The sequence below is a fragment of the Euwallacea fornicatus genome, chromosome 18 (genome assembly GCF_040115645.1).
Source record: "Euwallacea fornicatus isolate EFF26 chromosome 18, ASM4011564v1, whole genome shotgun sequence".
In the NCBI taxonomy this organism is placed as follows: domain Eukaryota; kingdom Metazoa; phylum Arthropoda; class Insecta; order Coleoptera; family Curculionidae; genus Euwallacea; species Euwallacea fornicatus.
Window position 1 is genome coordinate 464,080 of NC_089558.1, and position 27,601 is coordinate 491,680.

The 27,601-nt window shown below is 40.3% G+C and overlaps 1 protein-coding gene across 3 annotated transcripts in view; it reads left to right on the forward strand.

The window, feature by feature from the left end:
* The window catches only part of dsb (debris buster), a 33,185-nt gene that overhangs the window by 2,278 nt on the left and 3,306 nt on the right, over nt 1-27,601 (forward strand). For 2 of the 3 annotated variants that reach the window (XM_066293234.1, XM_066293233.1), the window contains exons 2-7: nt 13,573-13,717; nt 17,547-17,638; nt 17,734-17,894; nt 26,838-26,976; nt 27,026-27,229; nt 27,281-27,536. In XM_066293234.1, the coding sequence (XP_066149331.1) occupies nt 13,597-13,717; nt 17,547-17,638; nt 17,734-17,894; nt 26,838-26,976; nt 27,026-27,229; nt 27,281-27,536 (973 nt within the window). In that variant the 5' untranslated portion in view covers nt 13,573-13,596. The remainder of the gene's footprint in view (nt 1-13,572; nt 13,718-17,546; nt 17,639-17,733; nt 17,895-26,837; nt 26,977-27,025; nt 27,230-27,280; nt 27,537-27,601) is intronic. The other variant, XM_066293235.1, reaches the window with a different exon arrangement.

Below are 27,601 nucleotides of genomic sequence, written 5' to 3' on the forward strand. Positions count from 1 at the left end.
GATCATTAAAGTAACAGACTTTGGAGCAACAAACTCAGAAGCAATTTACGAAGGTATTTAGTTCAACGTTGAATGATGCACTTCAATCGGATTTATAAAAAATTATAATTCTGTTAGTTAAGTACGTGCCAAACCAACTGCTCGGGGAAAGCGAGAATTTGCCAGTTTTACTAGTTCGTGAGCGCTAAAATTGAGAACTAAGATGCACAAGCGTACTATAGGCAAGAAACACTTATGCGCTAATTTACTGTCGATATCTTTAAAGCGCAACGTTCATATACAATACCGAGATTGACCTATTGGAGTTTTGTAGTTATAATGATTTAACGGATGGTAGATGAACTAGAACTCTAATTCTCACAGAAGAAAGGAAGGAAAGTTTTACTATGCACGACAGTCCTCCTTTGAGAATACTGAATAGTACCAAAAAATGTTGATGTAAATGGACATGACCAAACGCACCTTAAATCTATGCAAGGATACGTGCTACACCTCCGCCGTTGTCCTCATTATTTCCCACACTTTTGAAACATCACGGAAAATTAGGAGAAAATTTTACGTATTTAGTTTGTTGGGCAGAGCGCACGAAAATCGAATGAAAATCGCTGTCTACCCTGCCACTCACGTCATTAGCCAACGCACGTAAATTATTGATAATAAATGTTCTGTTTATAATATTTTCAATTGGATTCCCAACAATCAGTAAATCTGCCCCATTAATAGCGAAGCAGTAAATTTCAGCTAAATACAAAATCGACTCGTAATTTATGGCAAATAAAAGGACAAAATGTCGATAGCTGAAGAATTTTTCACGTGCAACGACCTCATTTTCCACGTATTTGTAGGTTATTTTTGTTAACAGCAAAGACGGTTCTGGCGGAAAACCATGTCCGGCCCTGTACGTACAAGGTGTCCCAAAAGCAATGGGACGCAGAGAAACGGCGAGATCTCGCCGTCAGAGCATTGAGATCCGGCGTAATTTTTGCAGTTTGAAAATTAATGTTAATAAAGATACAGGGTGCTACATTTAAAATTAGATTTTGATTTTATTGCATATCATCACAGCCCTCGAGTCACGGCGTGGAAATTTGGTATGCGGGGGGATTTTGGGATGTGCCGGTTTCGTTGCAGTTAACGCGGAGAGACGTCTTGGCTCGTCAAAGGGGCTCTAGTTTTTTCCACGCGTCCCCAGCAATATTATCAAAAAAAAAAAAAATGTTATTCTGGTTAATGTTCGAAGCGAAAAAGGTTTACTTAGCGGTAGCTTCAAACGTGACCGTTAACGAGATTGCGCAGAAAACGTCAATTTCAGCCAATTTCAAAGAAAAAATGGCGCCCATGAAAAAGCAAAACAAACGCCAACTCACTTCGTTTGACTTCGCCAGTTCTCGGCTCTGTGCGAAAATACATATGCACGAACGTTTTTTAAGGCGTTCGACTGGCAAATATCTCGAAAACGGTCACGTTTCGAAGTTGCGACGGATATACCTTCATTATCCAGAACGTTTTTCATGCTACTGCAGCGGCGCAGAAAAAAACTAGATCCCTTTTAACTGGCCAAAACGGCGTCAAGTGGCGCCCCCTATTGGCCACAACGAAACTGACAGCACTAGCCGGTTTGTCACGTGCGAAAGCTTGTGAACACCAAATCCAGCACCGAATGTTAAGGAAGCGTGAAGGTGTGACAAAATCAAATCAAAAATCGCATTTAAACTTCAATACCCCGAATGTTTGTTAATATTAATTGTCGAAATATAGCGATTGCACCGAACCTTAATGTTTCGATAGCAGGAATGTGCCGTTGCGCTTTGTCTCATTGGTTTCGGGACGCCCTGTATGTACAGAGGAAATTTTTACCGCCTTTTTTGATCCGCCATAAGATCACTTGAAGGACGTCCTCTCGTTTTTGCCTTTAACCTTCTCAAGGACAATCGCTTCGTTGAGAGGCTGAAGGAGGACCTTGCGGCATCAAACCTGCTGGCGAGCGGAAACAACTTCCAAGACCATGAATTTGAATTACCTGTTTAGACGGAATATTCCATTATTGATACAAAAAGTAACGTTTCTCACTAACTGATACTTTCGTTATTGCCACTTTCGGGATATTAAGGTTTCCATTCAGATTTTCCAATTCAAGCACCTTCTTGACGTTCTAATGACATGTTTGTACTGTTGGTTGCAGATGTGCACCGCGCGGGGTCAAGATAGGAGAAATCTTCTTTCAAATGTATAACAATCTGGTGTTTCAATCAATACCAATTTTCTCACCTTCACTGACCCATTACGAACCATTTATCTTTACGTATCGTTAACAGGGTCTACAACTATATTTGATGTCATCTGGTTAACCCAAGCGATCGGTACAATTTCGATTCAATATCCTCGATAACCTGTTCGGACCTGTGCAAATCGTCCTAAGGAAATCTCCGAAAATGCGAAGAAAATGATTGCGCAAACGCGTTCTCGGTGCGGATTTCAATTACATATTTAAATGTTGCATTCTACGCTATTCGAGGAGAATTAAGAAAAGGATAATAATGAATGTCAATAAGCTAAACTTAGCCAATAGTGAAACCGCACATGCAAGATGCTATACGGGCAAAATTGAGCTGGGGAATAGCGACCTAGTTGCAAAATTCACGGCTTTTTCGACTTTCCAGATAATTGCACACCTATTCGTTTTTGCACCGTATTGTATTGAAGCAATATAACAACCATCCGATTATTTATTACTTTATTATTACCAACAAATTGGATCGTTAAATGGAAATCCCGTGGTCGTGCTACGGAAAAATGCGGCCTCATTGAGATTCGGCAGTAAGGACACGATAGGTAACGGCAGTGTTTGTAGGGCACTGTGTTAATTACCAGAAAACCGAATGAAAGTTATTAGATAATGGATTCGGCGTAATTTATACAACAATTATCGCAGTTTTGCAATTTGCTCTCGAACGAAGATTTCGTTTGGTAATCGAGTGTCAATGTAGAGATAATGTCGGTGAAAATTGGGGCTATTCGTTGACGCCCAACGCTGCCCGAATAGGGAGATGTTCGTCGTACCGGTCGTTTTCGTGAGGCGAAAAGGTAATTGCGATCGGAAAATGGAAAAATCTAGGAGTCCGGGATTTCCGAGTGAGCGTGCCACTCTTGTCCTAAGGGCGTCGCTAAACTCGGTCGACGATTGGTCGAAACTCCTTAGGTGCTTCTCAAGGTTTGCGTAAATGAAAACGTGCGCACGGAAACGGGTATTTCCGGCTCTTGTACTGTATTGATACTCAAATGAAAAAAATCGAATATCTCAATAGTTGTTTTTGGGTATTTGAGTCTTAAAGCATTAATCGACCTAAAATTACTGCGCTTTCAAAGGCCTATTCGATCGAGTTTTTACATGCACACTTAGTCGTGAACGTAATTTTCTATTTAGTTAGTTTTGCGTTTCCTCTGGTTGAAGATCAATTGCTGCATTTGGAATTTAATTTACTTAAAGATTGCAATAGCCCAGATTTCTCTTATTATTAGAAACCACATGGAAAATGACAAACAATACCGAATATGCCTCGTTACCTACGACATATGATTAGTTTAGGCAGACAGTTAAAATTTCAAACTTAAAGATTATTATTGCTTTCTTTGATGAGGTTTTAACGGTTTGGTTATTATCGGCTTAATAGCACTCAAATAACTGTAATTTAACTCATTGATCGTCGGTTTCAATCACTCCCTTCATGTGACCGATTTCAAATTGAATTAGCCGAGCTCATTGCCTATGTAAGTGGCGCTTCGGTTTTGCTCAGAAAATGATTTGTTTTTCTTCATTTTCTAGAACGTCCGTTTTATGAATCACGTTCTGGGTTATTTCTGGGTTCGTTGTCCTCGCATTTTTAAGCCGACAGTTGATCTTTTAGTCCTGCTTACGTCACCGATATCGAGCTATGAGGCAGATACATGCGTAAACTACAATGGTTACGTGGCACTGTGTCGCAACCCAAATTCCCCGAGCTCCATAACGAAAATGGCAAAAACAAATAAAAACCGAAAGTGTTATGTATTAAAACAGGTACCCGGTGACCCAGTGCAGAAATGTTTATTTTTTAAGTAGGTCTCAGCTCTGAAACAATTTTGTAATACTTTCTCGGCCGATGTTATACAGGCGATATTTTATTTTCATTTCTCTTATATAATTCTAGTTGATCATTCGACCATGTCTGCGGTCCGCTTTGTTGATATGTACTACTTTTGTGTATACACGCAGTCACCTACATTATTTCGTATTAAAAACAAACCAAAATTGCTCTCGTGGTTGAGACTTTGTTGCCAACAACCTCGAGAACTTTGATCGTGCAAAATTTGCATAAAAAGCTTCTATCGTCATTACGAGTAGTACGCAGGCACTTGCAGGGAAAAACCGAGTTTTATACCATTGCAACGGGTCCTAATTGACCCGTATCTTCCAAGGAAGTCATATATTATATTTGATGAAGTGAATGCGTGACGTACCAACCGGACGACTTTCGTGTTCGCATTGCTCGACCTCGAAGTGGAATTCGACCTAGGGGATCCAGGGAATACGCACCGAGCAGCCTTCCGGGTTGTTGCTTCGTTTCCCTCCCGAGAGGCGTTGCTGAGTCGTAGGTTGGTACACGGGGTATTTGGAAGAGTTGGTACGAAGCTTCAGGAGGTGGAATTAGAGTCGGAAATATTAAAAATAGTTCCAATACGCGTTGGTCCGACGGAGCGCCGCCGCTGAGATCTGGCCCTCCGAAGGGGTCTCATCATTTGAATGTTTTTTAAAATAACTTTGTTTCTGACGAAAGCGATGGAACGAACACTGTAGATAATAATCGTCCATTAGGGTCTTCAACTGTCGCAAGTTTCACGACAATCGACTATGAATAAGGGTGGTTTTCTGCCGCCCTTAATGGAAAATTTTCAAATATTTTCAATTCGTTTGAGTCACCAAGCAAATAATGTTATTTTGCAATTGATCAGACTTTTCTGAAGAGAAATTTCTCTTTTTTTTTTAAATGCTGCGCAGCTCAGTCAGATATTCGCATCAAACATATTTTTTGAATAATCTATGAGTCAAAAGAGCGACATTCTTCAACATTTTCGCGTAACACACATCTTCCATAGCAACACTTTCACTGTAGTGATTTTTGCGTTCTCTAATGGAAATAGTTTGCGTGCTGAAGAGGATCTGCGTACATGCCCGCAAAGTTGTTAATTAGCGCGAGAACGCAGAAGAGCAAGGAAAGTAAATTTTTATTTTGAACAACATTGAATTTTGCTTCGAATTTCAGATCGTAACTTTTAATCGTAAAATGCACGAAAAACGGACTAATAAGTAGCTTAAAAGTCGATTTTTTTAACTCCGAGTTTTCCGCTTTAGGTGCCCACATCAGAATTTTAAGTCCGACTCTGTATTTTGTTAACTGCTTTTTAGTAGAAACAATTTTTAGGAATTTGACAAAGTACGGTGAGTTAATGTTAAAACAACTCTTAGCGGAGAAAAACTGAAAAAATCCCCATAATGTGCTACAATGAACGTTCAAAATCGATGTTGTTATTACAACTGTGTCGTAAATTGTCGTTTAAACGTTTGAATCGATTACGATTGGGGCCTTCCCTATCGGAAAAACGGGTAGAACGCAAATGTATTGTTTCACAGGAGCCCTAATTGGTTTCGAAAGATGCTTGAAGCGTGTGCGTTAATCCACCGTTCATTTATAAACATTTTTAACTGAAGCTGGCGCCTGATTGTGGCCGTGTAAATGTCACCAGTAACAACATTAATAGCAATAAATCGTTAAAAATTTTCAGTTTTTTTTTTAATATAAAATTGTTTTAACATTTGTTCGTCGCATATCATCAAATTCGGGAAACTACCAAATGTAAATGAGAATAAAAAGGGAAGTTCCATTTAAGTTTCTCAAGTTGATGTACGAAGCACAAGTTGAGCTACTGGAGCTTCTGAGCTAAATGAAATTAACCTTGACGTTATCTGTTAGCCTGAATAACATCGTTTTACTTGGCTTTTAGTTAATCAAAGCTCATATTAGAACTGTGCCCATTTTTTGATAAGACAGCTGGTATGTATATGTGCTTTCGCTATTTCTCAGAATCTCAGCGTCCGTTTGCGAATTCACCAGTCCTCGATATTTATCTTCATCGATGCCTCCAGGCGCCATCGAATTGCATCCCAATGTCTCTCCGATTTTCACAGAAGTATCGTGCAGACTTCCTTGTCAAATTCCTCCATGCAGGTCTCAACAAGTTCTTTATTCGAATCGAAATTTTTTTTATATCCGGGTTCAAATCAACATTCGTCAGTCTTGGATTTAACGATCCTCTTCAAGTACGAGCAGCAAGCTCCACGGTCGGTGAGTGCGCCTGGCTTAGGTGGTAGTCCACCTCGCGCCTCTTGCGTTCACCTGGGACGTAGCAGGGCCCTCGGAACAACAGATTCAATGGGGAGGATCCGCTCCAAAGAAGGCGAAAATCGTTTCGTCTGCAAGAACGGTGATGGCGGCAGTTGTTTGGGATGTACGTGGAATAATTTTTATCCACTGTCTTCCTGAAGGAAAAACAACAAATGGATAATGTTATAGAAGTTCACAGCAACGCTTAAGCGAAGAAATTACGAAAAAGCTCTTGTATTTGGCGAAAAGGAAAGTATTGTTTCGTCAACACACAATGTACCAGTCCACACTTCCGCCATCGCAATAGTGAAAATCAATGAACTTGGTTTAGGATTTTTCTCCACCCGCGTATTCGCCAGATTTAGCTCCATTAGATTATTATCTATCGTCAAACTGGAAAAAATGGCTCGGTGGAAACGGATTTGTGAACAATGAAGAGGTGGAGCCTGAGGCTGGTGCCTATTTTGAAACATCCAAAGCTTCTTGCTGTAAACAGGATGCAGGAGTCATTGCACGTCGCTGGGAAAAGCGTAGCAATTTGGGGAGAGACTACGTTGGGAAATAATGCAGTATTTTCCATAATTTTTTTAAAGTGTTGTAATGGTCCATAAATAATCTTTAAGTGTTAGGTCGGGCACTTCTGGGACTATTCTCGTAAATAAATTACAGCGGTCCTTGACGTATAAATTTGCTTCTTTACAACCAATGACGAAATAACGATCATTGGTCATAATCTCGGTAATATTTATATCTAATTTTGTGCTAATATTAATCTTAAAATTCCTAACGCTCGTGTTGGTTTTATTAAATTTTTAACCAAAAACAGAGTTAATTTTAGACGAACGCTAAGTTACCATGGGGATCCGATTTGTATAGGAAACGCCTGCAGGCGTTCTACATGAAACAGAGTTTTTCAAATTCGAAACGGGATCTCGAAAATTAGGCGAAGTACCTTTAACAGAGAACCTTGAAATCCAGCTGATTAACTCGGGTGGGGCGGCCTTAAGAACGCGAATTTTCTGGCCCTCATGGCGTCAAAGTTGCCCCCGAATTTTCAAGACATTACGGGTCTTTCCTTGCGAATCCACGATCACATGAGCCGTCCACGAGCTCATTTCGTATTTTACAGTGTAAATGAAAGACAATTTTTTTAATAAAAAAACCGTGACCTTGCTAAATAATGTTTTGTCCATTTTGTTTAGTAACATTTCGCCACCTTTGGAGCAACCCCACGACACCGCGGCCGTAAAAATTAGAATATTTTTCGATAAAAATCTGGCCCAAACACGTTTTTACATCTTCGTGAGTCGCGAGGGTTTTTTACATTAAGCGCGCTTCATCAGCGATCGAAAGAGGTGACAATCAAACGGTGCCAGGTCTGGAGAACGGGGGGGTGTGGCAAAACATCGCGTCCAAGTCGTAGCAGTTTTTGGCGGGCACGAGTTACCAATCCTGGCAGCTTTCTCTTGATCTCGTCACTCGGTTTATCCAGTTGACGACATCTTCAAAATCCCACCAGATGAGCAACTTTTCTCTTGTAATTATCTGCTGTCGGAGTGTTTTGGGCTTGCTTGGTTTAAGATCTTTTACGTACGACGTTGTTGTAAAATGTCCATTTTTCGCCCCTGTTATCATACCTTTCAAAAACGGGTCACTTTCTCCTCCTTCAAAGAATACCTCGAGTTCATGCGGTATCCGTGCATCGGGTTCGTCAACGCGTCCAATTTTTTCGAAGTCAATGAAGTCGACGCTTAATTTCGATTCATTTAGACCGCCACCAATCTCCCCAATGGTCAATCGACCATTCGCTCCTACCAAAGCTTTTATTTTGTCCTCATCGACTTCGTCATACGCATAACTTTCTGTGACTCCGTGTTGCATTTTTCCATCTGTGGAAGCAGTGCGACAAAGTTCGTTGGTGTTTTCCAACTTCGATCCGATGGCAAATAAACTATTTTGGCAACAATTTGAGACAATTACATTCACTCAGTGGAAAAATACGTAATAATCTTACGGATAACGCAACAGCGGTAAGGAATTTTGCACGTTAATTTGCAAGGAGTGCGTGCGGTATGGAGAACCAAGCGAAAAGGTGAAAAAAGTTCCCACGTTTATTTCATTTCTTACAATAAAAAATATCTCAATGGCACTAATAAATGATTAGAAAATTGCACGAAATTGCTCTATTATGACGCGCGATTATTACACTAGTGCGGCATTATATTCTAATAATTGTCACGGCATTGGACCTCACCGCGAACGCCCCTTTAACTACTCAGCTGCTTGGAATTACAAATTGGATTCTTTTTATCACATCTTTATTTTATTATTGTCCATCGTCATGTCTTTGTAACTGTTAATCTTTCATCGTCTTTAAATAACTAAACGAATTCACGAAATGATTGACCGCCTAATTGACCGCAATTAGTGCGTTCCTGACCTACAGGTTGTCGTGGGATAATAAACACACGATCATTCGATATATATCAAATGGATAACTGAGTTTTCTATCGAACTTAAAAGCCGGAAAACCTGAACTGGTCGTTGATATCATTTTTACACAATATTTCATGTCGGGGCAGAAAGACCAGTTTGGTCGATAGTTGTTTTCCGTAAAAACAAAAATTGTTCACACATATACAGTATTTAACATTCTGTATTAATAGTTACTACATTATTCGTATTTTGCAATATGTATTCAAATCAGTTGATATCAATTACATCCGGTTTTCGGTATTTGCCATTTCCATTACTGCGACTTGGGCCCTGTTAAAGTTAGCCCAGAGGGGACTTTCTATTCACCCCTTCAAACTCATTATAGTTTTTACGCGAATGATCAACGCATATACCGGAGAAGTGTATGTTCCCGAAAAATTCATGGAAACGCCGATAACATTCAGCAATGTTCATACTAAGAATATGAAATTACAAATAATTATTTGGGCAGGAACGAGTTGGAAATTTGCTTGAACATGGCAGGAAACACGCATGATAAGGAGTAATTTAACATTGGTCATTTCTCTTGTCTCATCAAGTGTGGCAAATAACACGTAATCATACTTGCACGATATACATACATACATATGTAGATGTAGAAAGTTGGTTAAAGCCCTACACTGAAGGTTTACCGTTCAGTGAGGGTGGAAATCGTATTTGGATGAGGTGAACGTAAAAAAACTTGTTAAGGAAATTTCCATGATTGACGAATGCTGGAAATTTTGATGAAGCTGAGCACCTTTTCAACGAATACATATTTAACACCAAAAATCAGTACTACTTTCAATTCATTTGTCCATATGTAAATCTAATAGTTTGCATTTTATAAAAAAAAACACTTTTCAATGTTCAGTACTTAACAACTTATTTTAAATGACGTCGAGGGTTACTAGGTGGCGCTGCTCGCCGGAATTCAAGCATGGCGGCACTCGCAAATTGTTCAAGCGAAAATTGTCTCAATATGTTTGTTATTTATGGTGAATGGCGGTGCAAGTACTAACCAGAACACGTCATACATTTGGTGTTGCCATAAAAACCGAAGCCATCGCGAAAACTCCTCAAACGCACGATAGATCATTTCAAAACGAGCGGACCTGTCAAAGCATCTTACAGAAGAAAGGCGCCTAGTTGTCGACGATTGTTGCGCCATCTAGTAACTACGGACGTTATTTAAAATAAATTGTTAAGTACTGAACATTGAAAAGTGTTTTTTTTATAAAATGCAAACTATTAGATTTACATATGGACAAATGAATTGAAAGTGGTACTTATTTTTGGTATTAAATATGTAAAAACTTGATTTAACTCACTGATCCGAGGACTGTAAAGTATTTTGCACAAACGCGCAGGATTTCATTGCAAAACACTTAGCCATTTTCGAATTATTGGAAAATACATTCATGGCCGAAACTCAAATTTATTTTCATCATTCAAAGTTCTAAATATCTCGAAAACCGTAGCAATTAGGTATAGAACATTATACACGAAAAATATTCATAATGTTCCACAGAATCGAAATTTGTTGTGATATATAGGGTGTTCCACTTAAAATCAGCGAGTCGACATTCATTTCCGGCATAACTGGAGGTGGTATTTTTACAAAACGATTTTTAATCAATAGATCACGTCCACTGTAGTATGATGCCCAAGTTTCAACTTTTTCCTAGCCATTGTTGCCAAGTGGCCCATATTCGTTGGACACCCTGCATAGTAAGTTTTTTTTATGTTTCAAACTCGATAAAAGCGTTTAGCAATTGTTTCGAAAAACTGTGCTTATTTGAAAATTTTGAGGACTTGCGGCGACAAACCCAATACCATTGGATACAGGTAAGTTTACCTTGACGGCCTTATACTTCGTTGTGGAATTTCTGGACAACTGTTGTGCTGTCATTTCAGGAACACCTTGTGTATATAGAGTCACTCAAAAAAGTATTCGTACGGCCGGAAAAAATTCTGTAAACCGTAACTTTTGACTGATTTTGTTGAAATTTTGTATAATGAAAATTCAAACCGAAACTCAATTTATGTAATTGAGTAACTTTTGAAAATTTAACTTTTAGAGTGATTTCCAGCGTTTAAAAAAAACTCCGTTTTGAAAACTTCTTGTGGAAAATTTTCAATGTGGTTTTAACATTCTTGCAGAGAGGATTTTTCTTCATATATCCTGAAAATTTGATCAAAATCGAACCGCAAATAAGGGAGTTGCAGCTTTTTAAAGTTGTCAAAAACGCCAAAGAGTGACGATTTTTGCGCAAAATGACGAAACTTTAACATTTTTGACGGCTTTAAAAAGCTGCAACTCCCTTATTTGCGGTTCGATTTTGATCAAATTTTCAGGATATATGAAGAAAAATCCTCTCTGCAAGAATGTTAAAACCACATTGAAAATTTTCCACAAGAAGTTTTCAAAACGGAGTTTTTTTTAACGCTGGAAATCACTCTAAAAGTTTAATTTTCAAAAGTTACTCAATTACGCAAATTGACTTTCGGTTTGAATTTTCATTATCAAAATTTCAACAAAATCAGTCAAAAGTTACGGTTTACAGAATTTTTTTCCGGCCGTACGGATACTTTTTTGAGTGACTCTATATATATTTGACTAATTGATTATGCATATTTCGGGGTGCTTCCAATGACTTATTTCAAATCAGGCCCGTATAAACTTTTTGCAAATCAAACTAAAATTTTTTGTTGTTTAACCGTGTGAGCCACCGGACTTTTCGGCACCTCTGCAGCGTGCGACCAAAACTAATGAAAACGTTTAGTTCCTTTCAAGGTATAAAGATATTAAGTGCAGCTTGCACGTGTTGTTTTTGACACGCGATCTCGTCTAATTATCTGCCGATAAACTGGGTTTAACTGACAGTGTTAATTATTCGTTATTTGATTTTTTTTTAAACATTGCGTAAACATATGTATATATATATATATATATATATATATATATATATATATATATATATATATATATATATATATATATATATATATATATATATATATATATATATATATATATATATATGCATACCAAGAACTTTCTAATTACATCAAAAGGCCCGCGATTGCCTACCCACCGCTAGAGGGATCAACGTGAAATTTTTCATATTTGTAGACAAGAAACTGAGTGATTGATTTATTATTATTATTATCATCAAGTACGCACATAAATTTATTCAGAAATTCACCATTCACATCGAAGCCAATGGTGTCACCCCTACCGTTAGCGTACCATTTAGTTTTTTAATTCTTGACGCGCCATCTAGCGAGGCAGCGGTGGTTGTTTTGTATGTCAGCGAAGAAGAATGTCAAATATTTGTACGTCAATGCTAAAAATCATTACGCAACGGCATTGGGCGTTTTCAATTATCATTCTCGGCATGGGGGAGTGCCGTTTTTTCATATTTCACTTAAATCGGTAACGTGCGCTGTTTGCGTCAGAATCCGAGTCTAGTTACGAAATTGTAGCGCTGCTTTTCATTATTGAAAGAAAAAACACAAACATCAGCTCTAGTTTGATCACGATTGATGATGACGCGCAGGGAGGAGAAACTTGAACTTGAGTTTTCTGCAAATTTGACTTAGTTAGCAACTTTTGTAGCAGTACCTCAAGGTTATTTACACTTCGTTAGAATATTTATTGAGGCTAGTAATAGCTTTATTATGGTCTCACATGTGGCGCTAATTTGTCATAGGGAAGTAATTATTACAAAAACGTCAAATAAATGAATTAATGAAAAGCATGACAAGAGAATTAATCATAATGTTAACTGGTAAGTGTTTTTTTCGTAAAAATTTAAAGAATATCACATTGCGTACGCGGTAAATTGTGTCTATGTAATTATGTGTAGTTTTCCACGCCATTAACAAACACCAAAATGCCTTAATTAATAACGCTGAAACTAATGAGAACCATTTGCTCCAGGTTAGTTTGGATTCATCTTATTTTTGGCGAATTCGTGGAAATTTCCATGTCGAGCAATCTGCCGGGCCGGTATTTTTCAAAAATTTACATTTCGTGTCAGATGTATTTTTAGCAATTTTTACGTCCCGACTAACGATGAATAATAACACCCAACATACGGTTCCGCATGTATATTAATGGTTCGCCATTAACATACTGGACACTTTTCGGCGAGCTGGATGCCTCAATACGCTGCACCATTGAATAGTAATGGACGAATGCTGTAAAGTATGAAAAATATCTCTTGTGGCATTCGATAAGAAGTGATTCTGATAAATGTGAGAGAGACCTCGATGCAGGACCATTTCCCTGTTGCGGACCACCGATTTTCCTACCACAATCTGATTGCGCTCGTGATTTCTGAAAATAATAGAAACTCTGTTGTAGCCACCTGGGTTCGTTAAGCAGTTTCTTACAAGTTGCTTAACCGCAAAGGTAAACTATTACTGGACGCTTTTCTATTATTCAAATTGAATAATTGCAGGTGAATTTATGAGACCAACCTGCACTCGTACATTTACCGGTGCTTTACTCGACATTTCGAAATTACTTATGAAGTTTTTTTTCGACTTGTTCGTTAGCTAACTCTTAGAAACTGGGCCCCATGAGAGCCAGGATCTAACTTAAACGAAGAAGTTCTTCGTTTTTGGTACCTAATTTCCGCATCTTCTGCTAAGTAGTCTTCTCTTTCAGCGTTCCTGACAAGGAACGATTATCATGGGACTGTATAAGCAGTACTTTAGAATAACACAGCATGCATTGGGTCTACGAAGAACAGCACCGAACTCCAAGGATGGCATTGCCTTGCAAATGCTCATTTCTCAACCTGTTAATCACGGTAAGTCGGTAATTTGCCAGAATATTGTCGAGTTGTGATGAGTCGAAACGCGCCGTGCGCAAGACGTAACGCGTCGCCGTGGAGATATTTCGGGGGGCCGCAGTACTCCGCAGAGTTGCCTGAACAAATCCAGGTACGGCGGTCAGAGACGCGCCATTTTCGTTATACAGGGCGACGAAGTTTCACATCTCTCCCAGCGTTTTCGATTCGTCTCACGCGTAAAATATTCGAAAATTGGAGGCCTCTGAAATCGATATCGGATTTATCGAATAATGGTCGAAACTCAGCCGTGAAATCCTGAATTGCAGTCCGGCGCGTGTGTGTGCTGCACTTTCTTAGTTTGCACCAACGGGTGTTTTGCAAATTCGCCGAAAATGGTGAAGGATACGTAAATATTGCAAAAGACCGAAAAACTGGAGGATTCAATGGAGAGTTTGGAATCGGAATTTATACTGAGCGTTGCAAAAAAATACGAGGCATAAAATATTAAAAAAAAAAGCGCTATACTCTGTGTATGGCCATCGACGATTTTGACGTTTTGCGCTGGAGGGTCTTGGAGGCGTGCGCAATCGCAGAGATTTAACTCCAGGCGTAGGCAGGAGAAACGGAATCTTCAAACAAATTGTGGGGCTTCGCCACCCCTGTATCGACAGTGGTGCCGTTTTGACCACGGGCAATTTAGGATTTTCTTAATTATACTGCAGAGTATTATCGTCCTCTGAAATGCCCTTCCGATGGTATACTGAACCCCGTACACTCCATACTGACGATTCCTGACAACTGCCAATAAAGCAATAACTAAATGATACATTTCAAGTGCGGGATTTCGCAGACAATGGCATTGACTCAAATTCAGGCCATCAGCCGTTGTTACAAAATCCAATTTATTTATTCACCTTAAACCGAAACAACATCTAACTAATAATTATTATTTTAGTTTACCGACATAACTGCCGAGAGCACAAACGCTCAAACATCCATTTCGTAACACTTTCCAGTATGGTAACCGAAAACGAGCGTCATGCGGTAGAATCCTATTTACAGGGCCTTTATTGCCGTCACTTCACTTGAGCAATCATTTACCGTTGTTACCCCTAAAATTATGCGTTTCGCAACCCGGCAGTGTATCAGTAGGTGAACACGAAATGCACTAATTGTGCGTTATGTGTCATAAATATTTTTCAAGGATGTTTTCGGTGGTACCGAACCAACGGAGAGTGAAAGTTCGTGCTTGACCTCGATGCGTCTGGTCAAAAACTGCTGCATCTTTAATCGTCCGTTTAAAATATCGAATCATAATTCGTTTCAATTTCGAAAAAATGCGATTTGTTTCTCGAATTTTCCACTCAGAGCAGAAAACTCAAGCAAAGACACGTCGGCGGCGATGGAAAGATGTGTGCAGGGTGTCCCGCAGGTCCACGAGAGTGGACCAGCCAAGTGGGTCTAGCTAAACTTGCCCTAGTCCGAAAGGTGACGATAAGCGCGATGGAGGGCGTCAAAGGAGAAAAATAAATCACATTTTCTCTGATGCGTCTCCACTGCTTCGAACCGATTTCACGATCGGGAGTGTCCCGACATGACAAGTTCAGATATACCGACGATCTCGGTGCATCTTCTAGGGGGCGCCACGGCCATTAGGACTCATTTATACGGACGAAACTCGCCTTTGCCACCGTGTATGTCATTTTGAACTTTTTTTTTTTTGTTTTATAGAGGAGGGAAACCTTCAAAAGGTACCCGGTCTGATATTATAGCGACCGGGTCATGTGGGATTCACCCCCTGAAGGGAGACGCCTACCCGCTAAAACCCTCCTCTCTTCACCCTGGATCCCCCCCGGAACCGCTGCTAGGCATTACTTCGGGGGGTGGGGGGGATGTCGTTTTGAACTAGATGAAGCTTTTCTCTCGCGCTTTAAAAATGGCGGACTCTCTCGAAGTCGTTAGGAAAAACGGTTCCCGAGAAAAAACTATCTAAAGTTGATGATGCGCGCAAATGATCGATAATTAATTTTTTAAATAATTATTGCTGATTTACCTTTTAGTAAATTTATTGCAAATTTACCGCACAAGAAGCTCACAGTCGAATCGTTTCATTAATTAGGTGTTCGAACGAAACACTTATTGCTTTCAAATGAACGGTATTTATTTAACGCTAAAAAAAATCAAATAATATGCTCGAATTGCTTCCTATTCAGTTGGATGCAGGCGCTGGTAATGTAATAATGTTAATAATAATCGATAAATGTGCGCTTATTATCTCGATAAATTGCCGAATGCGAAATTCCGCGAAATTGATTCGAAGTACCGGAGGCGCATTAAACAAAAATTCGATCTATTTTTTCACCTTTCACACCCTGTATCTCGGCCACTGTTAACTTTTGGGCTGAGGAAAGCTTAGTTAAATAGAGTTGGCCCATCCACCCTTCAAGGGATATCGTTGATTTACGGGACACTCTGTATGCGTGTCGAAGTAATTTCGCGAGCACTCTCCGTATAAATTAACATTTATTAACGGAGCATAAAAAGACAAATTAACGAATTCACTGTTACTCCGCCGCACCTCTCCCCTCGTCGTTCCTTGTCACCTCTGGGGAGGTACTTGAATCCAAAGGGGCATTTCCCGATACTTGGTCGTGCCGGCGGTAGTAAAAATCTCGTTCGACAAAGCCCCATCCCAACACGGCTCTATCTGTTCGACCTCCTTACGGACTTTAGAGCTACAGCAGTACCAAAACTTATGAACTGCTGAATCTTCGATATACAGTGCGAGTCTCTGCCTCGTAACAAACTCAATAAATCTGAGACGGTTTCTTTTGCGGAAACATGCTCGGACGCGTCGATTGGCGTTTTCAACTGAGCTCTTTTTGACGTAAAAAAAAATGTGTACAGCGTGTCCCAAATGTGAGATATGACGTCATCGACTATTTTATTTGAATAGCAACCCTATTTTTTTGATGACCATTCTTAAAGAGCGCGTCAAGTTACACATGCGTACAAAATGCCAAATTTTCATTCCTCACTTTTCGAGCCCACGGACTTCAAGATAGATGTACGTCCATTGCTACAGCAGGGGGCAAAAGTGACATAATTGAACCGGGGTATCGGGAATCCGTTAAGGTAAAGGTGTTTTTTAAAAATCTGCAGCTTACGTGTCAAATCTACCGATGCGGTTTTGATCAATGACCACTGACGAAGCGAATACGGAAATTCCGTTTCTCAACTTGGAGTGGCGTAACAGTGATGGTACCAGTTATCAAGTGGCGTTAGTTTTCGTGGATTTTGAAAAAAATATCTCGGTATTTCCATTAATGCTATTTTCCATTTTCTGACTTCTCAAGGATGGGCCGTCCATCAGGCGCAGGTTTACGGGACACCCTGTAGACGATTTTTATTTACCCATACCTAAAATAAAATCAGAGGTTCTGAACAGTTTTTTAGGTTCTGATTTTGCCTGGTATCAGTAGAAAAATGTTGCTAAGAATGAATTGGGAAATATTGCACATTTTGTCCTGTTTAAAACATTTAACTTTAACTCGATTCCCGTGCAAGCATTTAGGACAACGTCTGAAGGTAGTACCTGACGGTGAGTGAGTACTGACTCCCGTGTTAATAGTTCGCCTTTCGGCAAACGCATTCTTGGCAGATGACACAGTTAGCGATGTGAAATGTAGAAGTACCAATTTGTGGTGGTACTGGGAGATATCGTTCCTCCGGTACTGCCGGGAATTGGGTGCCACCGCCGGTTATAAAAAATATTCAATTACATAACTAGTTTTAGGAGATTCAATTAACATATTTACCAATTCTCGGCATGCACTTTCTCTTTCAGGACATCTTTCAGTCATCATAATAGGCATCTTCACTTTGGCAATGGGCATCATTTTATCGTCGATACCTTGGTTGGATTACATCATTCTGAAGGTAGGTAAAGTTCAAACAATATTGTTGAGCATGTTAACTTGGTCGAGTCGCCCCTCGCTCGAGCAACGAAAATATCTTGATCATGTCTGTTTCAGAATATACGACTCAGAGAGGGGTCTCTCAGTTTCCACTACTGGCAGAAGCCGGGAGTTATCCGACTGACCAAAGTGTATATATTTAACGTGACCAATCCCGACGGGTTCCTCAGGTTCGGGGAGAGACCGAAGCTGCAGGAAGTAGGTCCTTTCGTGTATAAGTGAGTACCACTAGTAAATAGGGCTATTTTTAGATTTTCGCGAATAGAAATAAACATATACGAATATATAAATTTCTGCCCACGTACACGTGCGTTTCGACGAACCATTTAAACTGGTATTTAATAACACAGCATTTGGCTTATTATCATAAACAATTATAATAATCGCTCGCAAGTCGATAGAATTTTAAGTGGAAGATCGTGGCAGTTCCACTCAGAAGTGCGATCAACTAAACGCGAAAACGGCAACCTGAAAAATGTCAAAAAAGTAGATTAATAGTAGTAAAAGAACTACCATAGATCGAACACGATAGTTCTACCATAGTTCTCTTTTCTCCTCAGGCACCGTAGCGCCATACTGGGAGTTATCGAATGAGTGTCCGATATTTCACAGGGTGATTCTCAAGCAGTTTTGAGACGGAAAGCTCTCACAAACATGTGTCCTAATCCGCTCAGGTTTCAGGATAGTGGGTGTCAAATAACAAATGACATTTCTTTGACATCTTTCGATGTCCTCCAGCTGATATAACGAAATTTCGCACCCGGGCTCTTTTTGGGGGGCGAGAAATTCAAATTTACCAACGATTTGGTTGCATCTCCTAGAGGGCGCGGCAAGCAACGATCAGGACTAGTCATTTTCGGCGCCTTCGCCTAATTAGCACGCACGGTCAGCTCCAGATGCGATTTCTCAGAAAACCGTACCTCTCAGCGACGGCAGCAATGCACGTTTTTTTAAACTGATAAGGTGGAAAGAAGGTTTTTCCACTCGAAAGAGGCGCACAGTGTGGCTGAGAAAACTTGCGGCTATTTGAAAGCGCTCTAATAGTCGCCTGTGGCGCCCTCTAGGGGGATTTGAATCGAACCGAAATGTTAAAAAAAATTCCTGTTTTAAATGCGGCTTTAGGTCGTAGCGTTTACTGGAAAACTGGAAATAAGTGCGAAAATATCAAAAATTCTATCGTCGAACGTGCAGGCCGTACAATAAAGTGTTTTCGTACGGGTGATGCTTCTGCCTCTTCAGAACGTTATAAACTCCTTTGTAAGATTTGTGAAGAGTTCGAGCCCCTGCGGGTGCTGAACTGTAGGGATTTTCTAAAGTACTGAAATGCCGAGCTGCTGAAAAATGCTCTCAATAATCAGAATCGTCACCTTCAAAACGCAGCAATACATCTAATCAATTTCTTCCCCTTGGACAACTCTTCTTCCTTTCCGAAGTCTTCGCCCGTTCAAATTTCTTCATTATATTCCTCATAGTTCTGCTACATGGAGTTTGCGCATTTCGAAAATGGCGTCGGACACTTTGGCGTGTTCTTTCGGCATTTCCTCCATTTCCACGATAGAGTCGCCCTACATTTAATTTTTCTCCAACAGTTATATCCCATGGGAAAACATTTCGTTGCGGTCTGTTGGCAACATTGCTACTGACAGTGTTTACAAAACAATGACAGCTAGCTGCAGCCATGTTTTTTTTAAGTTTTAAACGTGTCCGCAGGGCACGCGGCTGGAACAAATGAATGACATATTATGGATATTTGGAATCGGGGAGGCGAGCAGATTCCAAGAAGGTCTAAATATACGGGGTGTTCTATTTAAAAAAACACACAACTTGCCCTTTTTTTGACAGCTTTACGATGCTCGTTCGTTTCGTCCGATCGCGGATTCTGACAATTCGCAATGGAAACTAAAACATTTGTCTCGGCTGCTTTTTCTGTTTCCAAAAATGAAGATTTCAGAGTCGAGGAATGACACGGGGAATGACCCCGTACGGGCCTGACTTGAAATATGGGGATGTTATGGAAAAGGAGGGCCGGGCTTTGAAATGGCTCCAAAAAGAAAACGAACACAAGTGCATTAAAACGTATTATATTCGTCTGTCCACCTTGATGGTAAAACCTCGGAAAAATACGACAAAACGTCCGTTTCGCCCAGAAAAAAATGTGAATTTTTGCAAAAAGTAACAAAAAATAAAAATTAATATTTTGTTGGTCCACCTTTGCTTTCTCGCACGCCCTTTGGCCTCTTGGACGCCGATCTCACTGATCTTTACAAATATTCTCTCTCCTGGCAGAATCCCTTCCGGGTCGTCCTTAATTAAGGTTCTGTGCCTCCTGCCTCGGCGATCTAAATACTTCCATAAATTCTCAATGGGGTTCGTGTCAGGTGATCGGAGTGGACAATTAAGTCGGAGACGAACATACGTGCGCATACACAATAGCGATTCTCCAACAATTCCGCTGGTGTGTTTAATGTACGTTTATGACCTCGCTGAAAAGTCGTTTGATGTTCTAAACCCGTTTTACGAACTGAGCAGATCAAACTGCCATTGCGACGCATTCAGGCAACCAAACCGGTCTATGACGTTTTTGATAAAGATCAAATTTCCTATTCCAGATCCGGACGCACAACCCCATATCACGACTGAACCGCCCCTGTGCCTCATTGCTGGAATAACATTTCCAGTTTTAATTCATTTTTTTTTTTCGCCAGACTTTTGTTCCTTATTGCATTCAAATAAATTCAATTTGTTCCCGTTATGAAAAACTTCAGCGTCGCAAGAATTTTAATTTTCTTTTAAATATTCTCTTGCAAACTGAACCCTTTTCTCTCTGTTAATATCACTAATTAGTGGTTTCTTTCACAGAATACTGCTGTTATAACCGGCACTTCGTGCAACTTTGTTTCTGCATGCAGATTTACTGCCATGGCATTTGCCGCGTTTCGGGCTGTATCAATTGCTGTTGTTATAGGTCTTTCTCAGATAATATTAAGAATTTTACGTTTTTTTATTTCTAACACTTAATTTAGGAGAGTGCGCACCCTGAGGTGTTAGTTTATAGAAAATTACTTCTACGATACTTTCCCATTACTGTTTGCCTGCTAAACGCAGGTTTTCACACGATTTTGCTAATTTTACCAAGCGATTTCCTTTCCCGTGTCAGTTCGACACTTATTTTAAGCACCTCATTTTCTTTTTGCTTTAATGCCCATTTTGCCCTTGCACTGTTTTGAATTTACCAACAATTGTTCGGTGAAAAAAGGAAACCTCTCCACCTCCCCAATTGATCGTAAACTAATAAAAAGCAGAATGCGAAGCACGACGGCGGGGAATACCCCTCCTCCGCAGGACGATATGCACCATTTTGCCCGCAAAAAGGAACGTTTTATATTTTTCGGAGGTTTGCCCCTCGAACCCAATATATCAACAAAGTACGTTGTTACTCAACTATGTTCGCTGTCTCTATAAGGTTATTCCACAATTTTGTCTTAGCTCTCTGTAATGTTCCATATTTCAAGCGGGACACGTGACATCACTGTATAACCGCATGCTTGGGAACGTTCGCGCGAGGGCAATCTGGAAAGTGGGGGAGTAATGGAGAAGCTGCTAAGTGTCATGACTTAACATAACAAACCACACTACCATAAACGTCTTGTCATACACAAAGTGTTAATTAAAAAAGTGTCGTAATTCTAATTTTAATTATGTTGAGCAACAAGCGTGTTCATATGGGGAAATTCAGCTTCTTGACCTCGATTTTGACCAGTTTAGTTAACCAAAGGCTACAGTTAGTGATTTGAAAAAAGGAATTTTTTTTATCAGATAGAGACAGGCGCGATGGGCATGCGCGACGCTTGCAGTGCCAATGAATCGGAAGCGGCAAAATGGCCGATGGCATGAGCGGCCAGCATGCGCAGTATTAAAAACTACTTAAAATATGAGTCGCTTATTTCGGTAACGGGCAATAGTAAGTAGTTCGACTGAGTCATGTAGGTAACAAACGGTTTAGGCGAGTCTGATTTTTACCACAACTGAAAGTACTATGATCTATTTACTCTTATGACGTAATAAACTGGAACTGTTTAGCAACTTTATGCTTCTGTTCTTGGTTCAATTGCAGGAACTCCTTTCCATTGTAAATCTCACTTTCATTGATTATTCCGGGCCAATTTTTATTATTCAAATAGATCCAAAAGGCCTGTTGGAACTAGTCAAACCACTAAGAGTTCCGACTCAAAATGGGCAAGATCAAGCTGAGGCACTAAGGCTTCGATCAACATTATTCCAGATACTTGCGACGTCACGATAATCAACTGGCCAAATCGTTGATGTTATTCGATACTCTTGGACACTTACTTGTCCAGTTCCTACTGATGAGTTTGCCTTTTTGAAATAATTTATGGCAACTGGAAACGGGTGTTCGCTGTCTACAGGGCGTCACGTGCCGTCATGGTGATATTCCAATGGGCGATAGTACTTCGCAAAATATTAAAAAAAAACGCTAATAGCTCTGACGTCAAAGACGCACAATTTCCGACACGTTGGGTGGAAAAACCTCACGTTTTTCCTAATATTTTGTTTTCCTCACGCATGCGTTGAGTACAATTTTTGGGATTTCGCACGGGTGTCATTTTAACACTCCCTAGAGCACTTAGCGCATGCCTCGTATCTCTTTTTTTGATCGCCCGGTATGAATGCAGATATCGATTTTGAGTTCCTCCTTCAATTCTTGAGCTTTTTGGTTCCTTGCGGCACTTTCGCATCTCTCACCACATTCGTAAAATATGCAAGGGTACCTACGCAAACTAGGAAGGCAAGGAAAGTAGGTGATGAAAATAAACATCTGGCTCGGTCATCGAATAACTGAAGCGGTCAGTAACACTTAATCAAACGTCGCGAAAAAGGCTCTAGACGAAAATAAAATGATAAAAACCGTGGAAACTGCGTCACCCAGTATATCGAAAATTGTCGCGTCGTGACCATGCGTCCACTGTCATTTTTTTTTTATTACTTCTTGAGTGCTACCGCTTCCTGGAACGTCCTCACGATGACGTGCTACACCCTGTATATTATGCAAGGACATTTCCATGGATAAGTGCTGCAAATTAAACACACTTATCCTATTCTCGCTAAATTCCTCGTTGCATTTGCCACAGTTTTAACCACTACATTGCGTAATCATTCAATACACGAATAGTTTAAGGTACGGTATCGCATCGTAATCAGCCATAAATTAAGATACTGTATGTTTGTAATGCAAAGTACGTTCACTTAGCACGCGACAGTGGATAATGCCTTGGCAATTATGGCTGTTGGTACCCGCGGAACTATTGTGAAGCGGTTTTCTTATGCTGGACACGTCGCGGACGACTAATTTTCGGTCAATTTGTTCTAAACAAAATTAGTAGATATTTTCAACGTCAGTTTCAAACAGGCTCACGACCGAGCAGTAGGTGAGACTGGGAAGTTGTCCACCAGGAGCAGGTGCCTTCAGAGCAAGAAACGCGTAGCAAATCGAAAACCTATACTTAATTAGCTGGACAGCCTTTTACATCGATTATGGGCTTGCAAGAGCCCCAGGTATTGACTCCACTAATTATCTGTTATTGGAACTTGGTGTTTTAGCCCGCGCCTCTTCAGTGAGGCCACAAAGCCGGGTAAAATTTCCACCTTTCTAATGCTCCATAAACGATTCATCGAGGTCGGATCAGACGACTGCGTGAGATTTTCGGTATATATGCGGTCTGACGTAGACCAAAACCATTCGTGGCCGCCCGGAACCCTGGAATTACATCCCTCGGATTACTTCCTATGGGGACATTTAAAGTCAGTGGTTTACTACGTGTCAGCCAATGCTGAGGACCGTCTGAGGCATCGCGTAGCGGAGTCGTATAAGATACGCCCGGTATATTTAGACGTTTTCGAAAGTCCGAAAAAAAAGTATGACTCATGTATGATGGTAGACGGTGGTCATTTTCAACGACTATTAAAACGTGTCTAATTTGGGAACACCAATGGCATACCCCCCATTCTTCTATAAGAATTAACATGTCAAACCCTACCCGCGCCTACGGTCACAACATTTTGCTTACAATAGGAGTAAATGGTGCTGTTGGGAATGCCCTGTACATATACTGAGATTTAATAAAAAATGTCTGACGCCATTTTGAAAGTGCGAAGTAAAATATTTCATTTTTCTTAATATTTACCACCCAGTATCTCGCAAACGAGCCATTTTAGGACATGCGTTTATACAGGGCGTCTCTAAAAGGTGCGGAAAAAATGCTGCCACAAATTCCTGAGGCTGAAATATGATGATCTAACTCACCTTACTTCAGTCCAAAGTGGACGGTTTCGGAGATACAGAGTATCAAAAGTACAATTTAATTTTTTACGACGCATTAATCTTCGTACGCACGAAAATGGAGGTCATTTTGAACGTTTGTTAAAAGCGTTTATTATTAATTAACTTTTCGTTGATAAATCTTTTAACGACTATTTTGACTACAGAATGAAATTAACAACGCATTTACTAGTTTTTGCAATTTTCGCTTATTACAATTAACCTAGACCTGGCCGTACACGAAAAGAAGTGTTTAAATCCAGATATCTCACAAACGGTTGCTCAAATCAACTCTTACGAGGTGTACTTCTTTCAGGTAAAAGACGTTGCAGAACGGGAAATTTTATTTAGAGGCAAAATACAGTGTGGCTCAAAAGAGTTGTTACGTTTTAAATGCGCGCCGCAGATGGCGCCCTCTACATTTTACAATAAAAATTAAAATAGATTTCAATTCGTCACCCCCCCAGCCGAATCTTGTGATCGTGCACCAGTTAATTAAAAAAAATTATGAAAAACTGAAACCAAATTGAACTTTCGACACCTTGCATCTCCGAAATCATCCACTTCTGGACTGAGGCGAGCTGGATTAGATCATCATGTTTCAGCCTCAGGAATTTCTGGTAGCATTTTCTCCGCACCTCTTCGAGACACCCTGTGTACCAACTTCTTCTTAGAACAATCCAGAGAGTCAGCTCCTTAAATATCGGAACGCCATTAGGAACCACCCTGCGTACAACGTGTCTATGGATAGAGCTCACCAGAGGAGACACGCTCTGAACACCGTTTAAACGCGAATGGAAGTATTCCTCAGAAAATGTCGGGGAGCCCGTGAATCAGTTTTTCGGTATGAATTAAAGAATAATCGCATTGAGTGCGTGATCCCACTGATGTGCGAACTTCTCATGCTATACGTCATTGTTCCCGTCCTACTTGAGTCTAGACGCATCATTAGTATTCAATGAAGACTAACAAAAGCTGAAATAGTCAATACAGCTTTCATGGTTGAGAAGGAAAAGTCAAGTACTGTTAGCTGTACAGCAAGTGTCCTACCTTGGCAATGGCACAATATCATAGGACATTAGGTCATTAACTTAGCCTGTCAACAAAGGCGAAAGATCGAGTAAGGATGGGATTTTCTATTTCAGTGAAAACCTCGCCGAATGGTGAGAAAGGCCTAAGGCGAGTGTTAGAGGAAATTAAGGTGGAAAATGATAATGAACGGTAAAATGCGAACATCTTTTTTATACAGCCAATTATCTATACATTAGCAGCAACTGACATACTTTATAAAAGACCGCTTTATCATCTTTACACAACCACAATTATAGTTTGCCTTGTATTTAGCAATGATCATTGTTAATTTCAGTGCATGCGGTAATTGAATGGTCTAGTAATAGTATCTCCTGATGTTATGGTAACCGTGAAGTTCCACGCCACTTCTTGATTTCGATCTATTCTAAAAATATTTAGGTTTTCTTTTAAATAAATTACGAAGTGCGCAATCGCTGCTGCTCGTTTTGGGCCCCCAAAATTAACAGATTTCGAAACCGCGAGGTGCGCAAAGAACGTTACGAACAGCTATCGCGCAATGAGAGTCAACAATCGACTTGGGCTAGTTGAGAATGGAAATATTTTCCTTCTCGATAGGTTTTCAGGTGGACAGCCAGTGAATAGAAAAAACCTTGCGGTGGTACTACTTTAAGGAGGTACGACCGAAAAAACAACATGTAGTTTGTTCGACGAGGGCAGCCAAGGTTCTCGATAGAGTACGATGTCGGGTATCAAACGTGTACAACCAGGACTGTAATCTGACAAAAATAACGGCGGTTTACGTAACGAGTGCAGAAATCGTCGTTTTGCACCGCGCTGATTGCAGTTGACTCAACGGCGCGCGACGGAAGCTCACGAAGAAATAAATGTGTAGTAAAATTAAAAAAAAAAGAAATAACTAAATCGGCCAAAACGTCCGATCGTAACTGTTGAATTAAAACTATTAGGTCAGAACCATGAGCATTTCCTTAATTACTGATATTTCGCTTTGATAAAGAAGGTTCCTTTCCGCTAATCGAAACATAGGAAAGCGGACCAGGTCGGTTATGATATAGGCGTTAATTAATGCACCGAAGGTTAAATTTGGCTTGAATTATGAGTCGGAATGAACTTGGCGATAATTAATGAGGATTATCGAGACATGACCTAAGAATTTAATATCCTCCAAGCTCTAATTTAATGCGACTTTTCGTGAGAGTGACTGCAGATGAAACGATAATTAATTGGTGTGAATTTAAATTGACCGAAGCTTCGAAATTCTGAGCGAATTTTGAGCCACAAAATAACCCAAGAGGGGTTGGACAGGAACGATTTCTGATTTTAGTCTCGAACGATGAATTAAAAAAAAAAAAAATCGATTTTGAATTAAAGGTCTAATTACGTTTGTCATCAATGAAGTTTCGCCATCTACTGTGCAAACTTTGAATTATGATCGACGAGAATAAATCGGTTTTTGAGTGAAATATCCAGAGAGGGCATTGGGAAGCGACCGGAATGAATAGAAACCCGATAGGACGAGGGGGGTGGCGGAGTGCGGTCTTGCACCGCCGAATCGCAAAATGACGTGGTTCCGTCAAAAGTTCATTCGCTCCGTCCCGTGGTTCGCAGCGAAGTGACGCACTCACGATACGTTCCATCCGCCATTTTGTCGACGTTTGAATGCTGTCAACTCAGGCCCCGTTGAAGGGTCGCACGTTGACAACTGCAACACCTCAAAATCGCCCCTTATTACGAAAGTTACGAGTGTCGGCATGATTTTTTTCCTGTATTCTAGAGAAGACATGGAAAAAGTGAACATCAAATTCCACGACAACGGGACTGTCTCCTACCAGCATAAAAAAATACTGAAATTTGTACCTGAATTGAGCGTAGATAAGAATCACAAACTGACAGTTCCAAACATCCCTTTGCTGGTAAGTATTAGTTGCTGACTCAAATGCGTAGAACTTCTGAATATTTCAGACACTGTCGACCCAATCCAACAACCTTGGTTGGTTCGTCCAACGGGCGATATCTGTGATGTTGAGCATGGGCTCACTAAGGCCCTTCGTCAACGTGACCGCAGACGAATTGGTCTTCGGGTACGATGACAATCTAGTCGCTCTTGCTCATCAGTTTTACCCAAAGAGGAAAAAACCGCAGCCGAAAATGGGATTGTTCATAACCGTTAGTGCAGAAACTGCGAATTTAATTCAGTTAGTAAGTTTGAGTTTTCAGCGCAATGGAACCTTGCCAGAAGTCCACACAATATATACAGGAGAGAAAGGAATGCAAGAGTTCGGATTGATCGCCAGTCTAAATGGCAAAAACACTCTGCCTTATTGGAAAGACCCGCCCTGCAACGCCATCAACGCCAGCGAAGGGTCGTTTTTTCCCCCGCGTTATTATACCAAGAAGGATGTAATTTACCTGTACGATAAAGATATTTGTCGCACCTTCCCGATGCAATTCCGGGAATCCGGTCAAAAACATGGTAATTATCTCATGGTGAACTTGAAATATTGAACTCAAGGTAGAGCAAAACGCCCGTTTTTAACC